Source organism: Mastomys coucha, chromosome X (genome assembly GCF_008632895.1).
Source record: "Mastomys coucha isolate ucsf_1 chromosome X, UCSF_Mcou_1, whole genome shotgun sequence".
Classification (NCBI taxonomy): Eukaryota; Metazoa; Chordata; class Mammalia; order Rodentia; family Muridae; genus Mastomys; species Mastomys coucha.
The window spans coordinates 118051955-118059908 of record NC_045030.1 but is presented as its reverse complement, the minus strand read 5'-3'; the positions used below and the strand labels follow the sequence as shown (position 1 = coordinate 118059908).

Genomic DNA, 7954 nt, shown 5'->3' with positions numbered 1-7954 from the left:
GGGGAGTGGGGGTCAGCGGCGCGGGGAGGAAGCCTAGGGACGCAGGGCGGCTGCGCACCGGGAGCGCGCCTCTCAGGTTGACCTGCTTCCGCTCCCTACCCGCGCTAGTCAGTCGCTCGCCCTCCTGCCAGCCGGCCGACCCTCACTGCAGCTGACATCATAGCCAGAGAAGGAGGGGCGGCCCGGATGAGGAGGACCCCAGCACGAACTGTGTTCCCAGTGCTCGCTCTGTGAGGCTCTAGCAAGCCGCTGGGCAAACTCAGTACCCTGGCGGCGGCGCCGGGACTTGAGCTGGGCGCGGCAGTTCTTAATTTAGCAGCAGGAGAAAGGTAGATTTAGACCTTGGCTCCTTCATCTCCTGGTTCTTTCTCAAAACCGCCCGCACACTGTCAGTTCTGCCTCGGATGAACCAAAGACAAGAAAGGTGAAACACGGGTATATACTATCAGTTACTTTCCCAGGCTTTCTAAAGCCTCCTCCCTCCTACACAAAAACACAGGCAAAGACAGCCCTGAGGTCAGAGCCCTGGCCGTGAGAATTTGAGAATTTGTTTCAAACATGATTAAAAGTGCACATCTTCCAAACTTGTAGAGGCACCAATCAGCGCATCTCCCCAACTCCTTTATGCAGTCTTGAGTCACACTTATTTTACTCCCTTTTATTCTTTCTTTTCATTTCTCTCTCTCTTTCTTTTTTCTTTCTTTTTTAATGGATGACAAGTAAGACAATTGCTTTAAGTCACCTAGCATCTTCACCTTTTTTGGTGTTGTGCTGTGCGAAGTGTTCAGGATTATCCGCCTGCTCCTCAGGTTGTTAGCTGGTTGCAGAGCTGGTACTACACACAGGGGTCCTCTGTCCCCTTCACTCTCCTATTTTTTAGCCCTGTTGCCCATGGCCTAGATTCTCAAACACTTTTTCACAGTGGGTCCATTGCTCAGAAACAGCCCCCAGGCTGGTATAGATCTGCGTTTGGAAAGTTTCCTCACAGTAAGGGAAAGAACAGCGTTACCGATTTTTGTTTTTTGTTTTTTGGTTTTTTTTTTTTTCATTGCTTGCTTCTTTTACCCTTTAATTCTCTTTATTATTTTTTTCTTTTGTGCTAGACCCCCCTTCTCTCCCGGAAATACATTGTTAGTGGGTGCCGCAATGGCGCAAGTTTGGACTCCCAGCCCCCCTGAGACATTTTGGAAGGACACCCCGCTCACAGAGGCGAGTGCCCGCCTGGAGGCGCGCGCTCACATACTCCACGCGCGCATCCCAGTGCCCCGCACCCCAAGCCGCAAAGGCGGCTAACCTAGTGGAGCCTGGAATAAATCACAGGCAGCAAAGGGGCCATCTTCACTCAAACCCTTAAAAAGTCTTTCCTTGGGGGAGACACGGAAACGGATCCCGCTGGGACATTGAAACCCCAGGGACTAGTAGCTCTGTGACTCTGCGCTCACAGAGAAGTGTCTCCAACCGGAGATATACTGTTGCTGCGCTCTTTCAAAGTCTCTAAAGCAGCGTGGTCGCTTTTTAAAGTCACCTTTTCCAAGAAAGCGCTTAGCAAGAGACATTTTTGGGAAAGGGGGCCGTTTTATACAAGCTCTAGGAAGATCCTTCCTTTGTGGAGGGAACTGCTTTTTGGGTCTCTCTTGAAAAATGCCATGTATTTATGACATAGGTGGGCGTTCTTTCGGCTAAGGAATTCCAAGTCATTTCTCTAGAGAAAAAAAGAAACCCTTTTTATCTTGGGCTTGACTTTGTAAGTCTTTTTTTTTTTTCTCTTCCCTCCCCTCAATAAGAAAAGAACATTGATTTTTCAGCTGCTGGTTTATACGAAGTTGCATTTATAAAAAGGGAATTTCTCACACCTACCATCTCTACATCCACTAGGTCCCAGGGCAGGAAGAAATGGGATCATGCCAGGAAGACCAATCCAGTAGACGCTGGGCGCCCTGCTGTGCGCACAGTTTTCCGAAGCCCTGCGGCAAGGGTCGCTCCCCACGGGGGTTGCGCTATCAAACCTGGACTCAAATCGGAGACCCCAGAGAGAGGAGCACAGCTGGGCCAGCTTCCAGGGTCCACCGCGGATTCACTGGTGAGGCACTGCCCCTCAGCTGGGCTTGCTCCAGGAGTCTCCCCTAATGGTCTGGGGCGTCAACTCTGCATCCCCGCACTTTCCCAGATCAGAGTTTCATTCAGCTTCGCTGAAGCTGGAAGAATCAATTAAAGTAAAAGACCTTTTTGCACAACCCATGTCGGAGAAATTCATGCGCGGACACTTTTCAGACAAAAGTGAGAGTTTTAGCAAAGTAACCAAACCAAGTGGAGGCAGTGCCAAAAGCTTTTCTTTGGGAGCTCATCTCCGGGGTTTGCTCTTTTTCTTACCTCTAGGGAACGGAACCCGGAAGGGAGGGCACCAATAGGGTCTCTAAAAGCATGCTGTGGTCAACTGCCCAGAACCCAGGCGCAGGCAGTCACTGCGTCCTAAGCGCAAGACGTGCCATGAGTCCCCAGCCTCAGCGGCTTTGGCTCCCGAACCGAACCCGATACTTACCTACTGTTTAGACTCCTCTATTAGTAGAATGAAGAGGGGGACGAAAAAAGAGAAAAAGGGCTTCCGCCCGCTCCACAGAGACTGCGATTGCTGTAGCGGGATCTACCGCCACAGCTCGCAGTCCGCGGAGCAGCTGTTTGTCTTGGAGGCTGGTTGTGAGGCTGGTCGGGCGGCCCGGGCTAGCTGGGCTGCCTGTGTCGCCTGAGTAGCTTGTGCCACCGCGACTCCTTGCACTCTGGTAGCCTGGCTTTCCGCTTTGCTGCGCGGGCCGCTGCTGGCTGCTCTGGCTCACAGCTACTCCCGCCCTGACAGTTCGTCGACTGCAAGGAGCCACTGCCAAGCCAGCCCTTTTCAATGGCGAGGGGGAGGGACTAGACAGGAGGGGGAAGGGGGACAGAAGGGGGGTGAGCGAGTGGAAGGCGGGGGAAAAAGAGTGAACGAGTGCCCTAGCCGCCTGCTGGGAGGGGATGGCGCAGCACCAACTGATGGGTACCCCCCTTTTGTCCCCACTCCCTGCACCCCTCTTCCCACTCCAGCTCAGGAGGAGGCCTCTCCCAGAGGACGAAGAACCTCAGGAGCGGTGCGGGGGCGAGATTGAGGTAAGCTTGGGAAGTTACGTCTTGTGGACCAGAGAAGGAGGCAGAATGCGCTCTGCCTGCACGCTCCTTTATGGGACTGGATGCTTACGGAAATACACTGAGCAAACTAAGCAGGGCAAGCATTCCTCCCCTGGGTGGTCCTCCTCTCCTTGCACTTTAGTTCTCCTCTTTAAGTTTCACCCGTTTACATCATCTTATAGAAGTTTGATTTTTCTTGGTATGTGTGCCTTTCGCAAGATTCCTCAGGATCCACTGCCTCCAGCTAGAGAACCAACAGCAAGCAACACCATTTTCTCATACAAAGGGTACTTAGGGCACACTAGGGGAACTAGGGGCAAGAGCTGAGAGAACCCTCAATTTGAGCCAAGTGCTTGTTTCTGAATATCATATCCAACTGTGAGCGGTCTCAGAAATCTTGGGTGCCTGTCCACACACATTCTCCTGTGTGGGGCAGGGTGGAGTGAATGTCTGCGGAGGAAACACAACATTTTGCTATCCCAGAGTGAAACTAAGGGTATCATTAAACAGGTCATGTCTGTGACCCTTTGAGGGGGAGGGGTGGTGTCACTGTGTGAACAATGCGGTTCGAAAGCAGGAAAGGATACCAGACAAGGAAGAAGCCTGGAGCTGCAAGCCTAATGCTTGCCAATAAGCTTGGCAGCTCAGTTGGTGAAGCCTTCTTGGCATAGGGTGTCAGGTCTCTGGAGAGCACTAAAGCAACAAGGGTCACTGTGTCAGGTGTGTGGCTCAGATAAGTCATGAATACAAAGAAGCAGAACTTAATTCCCTACTTATAGAATGGGCTCAAAAAAAAACAAATAACAACACCCAGATCTCTCTGGTTCTAATTTCAAAGAGAAAGTCCTTATATTTACCTAGAGGCCAGAGAATGAGACAAGTGAATTATCTGAATTAGTCTGCACAAAATATGTGCAGAAAAACTGGTTAGATTTCTGGTTCTTAAGTTTAATTTTGAAAGGGAAAACTGAGTTTTGGTTTTGGTTTTGGTTTTTGGCTTTTGGTTTTGCTTTTTTTTTTTTCCTGAAATAAAATGAGAAAAAGTACACTGCTTCCAGGCACTAAAATCTATATATTCTGTTAATGCTTTCTTAAGATTTTTATTTCAATTTGATGTACATTTGCTTTTAATCTTTTATGCTGATGGGGAAATAGAATGAGAGGTTGTATCGCAAAGGAACAGAATATGAACAGGAAAATAATCTGCTAGTTATTTTTGGTTGATTTTCTCAAACAGGATTTTTACAGAAAGTTCCTTTGAGGGTAAATTTTTATGAATGCTTGCTCCACTAAACCCCACTCTGTTTTCCTAACACCCTTCCAATTTCTAATTGTAGTTTTTAACTTAAAATCTTGCTTTACAAATTCCTCAAATATATATTGTTGTTTTTATTTCTTATACCTGAAGTCACTGCTGACAGAAACCTCAACACGGTAGTTCAGTGCAGTCTGCGTGAAATAAAACACAAGGAAGTATTTTCTTATATGGGTCCAAGGAGACACTTTAGCATTACATTTTATTCCTGTTGTATCTCTGACTTCATTATTCATAGTATCTAGCAGTGCTCTCTTTTCTTTGTCAGAGCAAGGAAATGTGTAGGAGATGAAATCAGATGCTGTCAAATAGTTACTGGTCTGACTCTTGGATGTTGCACTGTTCGGTGACAATATCATAGGGGATGGCAGTAACTCAATGAAAATAAAATCACTGATTGATCTAGAATAGTGTGACAAAGCTATGTCACAGGGATACTTTCAAAGCACAAATATTCTCCATAGCACATGTAGTAGATATCAGTCAATTGCTTTCTTAAGATTTCCATCTCAATTTGATGTAAGTTGTGAGAAATAGTCATTAGCTGTTTTTAAAGCTATCATTATAACAGAATTCTGCTGTTAATATTATTAAGTCCATCCTACAATTCCTGAACCTATGTTCACAAAGCATAAGTAATTTGTATGAGGATTTATACATTAAGTTTAGTCTCTGGCATTCTGTTCAGAATGGATTAAGCGTTCAGCCAAATGAGTGTTTAATAGTTAGTATGGATTCTTCTATACTGTAGAGTGCTATATTTCATTTTATGTGTATAGCCCGAAAGAAAACCATCTCTGTAGGGTAGAAGCATTCCTCACAGACTAAGGAGACTCTACAAGTTGAACTAAGTAGCCCTGAAAAATCCTCTGAGGAAAAAAAAAATTGCAGTTTGTTGAAAAGACTGACAGAAATCCACATCTGAAAATAATAAAAGAAATTTCCCCAATTTTTTCTTGCCTGTATTCTGACTGATGGTGGCACCAGTGAGCAATGAAATAAGCAGAAGCCAGGACACCTGGCAAAAGCAGACAGAATTCTAACTATGAAAGAACTGATAAGAACCTTGCATTTCCTGCAGAGAGAAGGACCCTCTGTGACTAAATGAATTTATGGACTGTCTGCATTATTAAATAGCCCTCTTAATCCTCAAAAAAACACTTCTGGAAGTAAATATTATTAGCTTCTCAAGTAAGGAAATAAGAATACATAAAAATGCCTAAGGTGTTATAGCTATAAAATCTAGAGTTGGAAAATTCAAGCCTGTACTGTACTGTTTATAATACTGTTTGTTCTCCATTCACATATGGTTTCAGATTGTGTGGTTATAGCTTTTCAAAATGTAAATTCTATAAGAAATCTTACAATTAACAAAGCCTTCAAAAGTTAAGAGGACACTCTGCCAATGTGTTGTTACAAAAAATGATAAGGCACAACTATGATATTTATTGCATTTTTTCTGTGTTCCAATTAGGAGCCTGAATGATGATTCTACTATGCACATAAAAGTATAATTATGGAAATATGTATCCTGTAAGTATGGAATTATGTTTACTATCTTAACTTTAGCCATAAAGTATTATATGGTTATACAAATGATAAGATTTTTTTTTTTAAACTTAAATGTGTACAGATGTTTCTCAGATGTAGGAAAATTGAATCCTGTGAAAAATATCTGTTAATATGAAGAAAGATTGGGCAGGCATAGCCTATTAGCAAAAGACCACTGTTGGCACTCTCCATTGCTATATTTGTTACTCATTCCTCCAAAATCTTTTTTTGATATAAGAATGGTGAGGATAATCAATTTCTTTTACTTCGGTTTTTCTTACATTAAAATGCTGCTTATCAAGTAATCTGCTGTGATTTGCCCTCCCATGTGATCACTGTGCAAAAGAAAACCCACTGGCCATGCAGATTAATCAGAACAAGCATATTTTGTCTCTTACATGACAGCTGCTTTATTCAAAATTTCAGCCATTCCGTGCTATACTAAACAACTTGTACTATACACCGTGAACAAATAGTGGAGCTAATAGATGACAATGGCTATTTAGAAAGTAGATAAGGCAGGATAAAATGTATTACTCATATTTATACGCTTAATATTTAAGCAATAACAATTGCAATTATTAGCAGACAGTGACACTCAGTGGGTAAGAAAAGGACAGTAGATTTAGACTAAACCCGGAGTCTCAATGTTGCTATTTTCTAACTATGTTACTACGGACAAATAAACCACCAAGGAGAGTATTGTTCAGTGAGACAATCACTTTCCACATGTGACTGCTGAGCCCATGAAATGTGATTTTCAATTATGCTGGGAGAATAAAATCATGCCAAATTTTGAAGATTTCTTTGCATGTGAACATGCATATACATTTATGAAAGATCACAATATTGCATATCAGTGTCTATAATGTCCATATTCTGAGTAATTGCTTGAACAAAGCAATGATTCAAATTAATTGCTTTTTGTAATTGTACTGTGACTCCAGAAAAAAAACTTAAAGCTATATTTTTACACTTTTAAAACAGGAGCAGAGTTGTCTTCTAAACAGATTCTGTACATTCCTAAAAATGTGAGGATAACATTCACACCTCAATACCTGTATGTAATTTTTGAAAAGATAATGGACCTAATATGTTCAGAACTGCTTGACACTAAATTAAGGAGTTGGCATTCTCCAAGATACACAGGACGACTGGGATCATGCTTTAGTATTAAAGAATAATAAATTATGTACAAATGCTCTTCAAACTTTAGAAATTATATTTTTGAATACAGACATTCTTACTACATCATTTGTGCATACACAATCAAAGTCTGCAAGCAGTACAAGTAGGTAAGAACACAATTCAATATGGAATTTAAGTATGGAAAAAGAAAGCTTACTTCTGCAGCCACCAAGCAGTTAATGACTGTAACTGGGGATTTTTCTTTTTTCTTTTATCTTTTATTCCCCTTCACGTACTTAGCTGAAAATCATATGCATAGCTTAACTGGAGACACTAGAGGGTGCTATTAGTGAAAGCTTAGAAAAATAGTTTTCTAAAACCCATCCCCCTCTCTAGCACCATCGAGATTAGAATTTGAAAGGGACATACCTGTGAAATGAAACTAACAGTCTTTCCTTCCTGGAGGTAACTTGTAGGGTTTTGCTTTCTTTTCCTGTTTGTTTCTTTTTCTTTTCCATCCTTCCGTTTCTCCTAGGACAACCGCATTATGGAAACAATATTAGGTGTTTGCAGTAGTACTTAGGCAATTAAGTGGGAAACATTTGAAACATTGAGTTGGTTCCCCTTTCCTAAATTCTAAAAGCTAAAGGGGCAGGGGAAAGAGGGAATTCCAATAACAGGTTTCTCAGGGAAGAAAGGTTTTTATAACAATCTCTGAAGACTTTAACAACCTTTTTAATGAAGTAGTGGTAGAATAACTGTGAGTGATCAGGGCATGTGAGACTCTTTGCCTTTTAGGCTTGA

The 7954-nt window shown here is 42.8% G+C and overlaps 1 protein-coding gene across 3 annotated transcripts in view; it reads right to left on the bottom strand.

Moving 5' to 3' along the window:
• Pcdh11x (protocadherin 11 X-linked) overlaps positions 1-2891 on the bottom strand; it is a 518505-nt gene extending 515614 nt beyond the window's left edge. For 2 of the 3 annotated variants that reach the window (XM_031367349.1, XM_031367358.1), the window contains exons 1-2: positions 2540-2891; positions 1858-2195 (exon numbers count right to left, since the gene is read on the bottom strand). In XM_031367349.1, the coding sequence (XP_031223209.1) occupies positions 1858-1903 (46 nt within the window). In that variant the 5' untranslated portion in view covers positions 1904-2195; positions 2540-2891. The remainder of the gene's footprint in view (positions 1-1857; positions 2196-2539) is intronic. The other variant, XM_031367367.1, reaches the window with a different exon arrangement.
• Positions 2892-7954: the final 5063 nt, after the last annotated feature.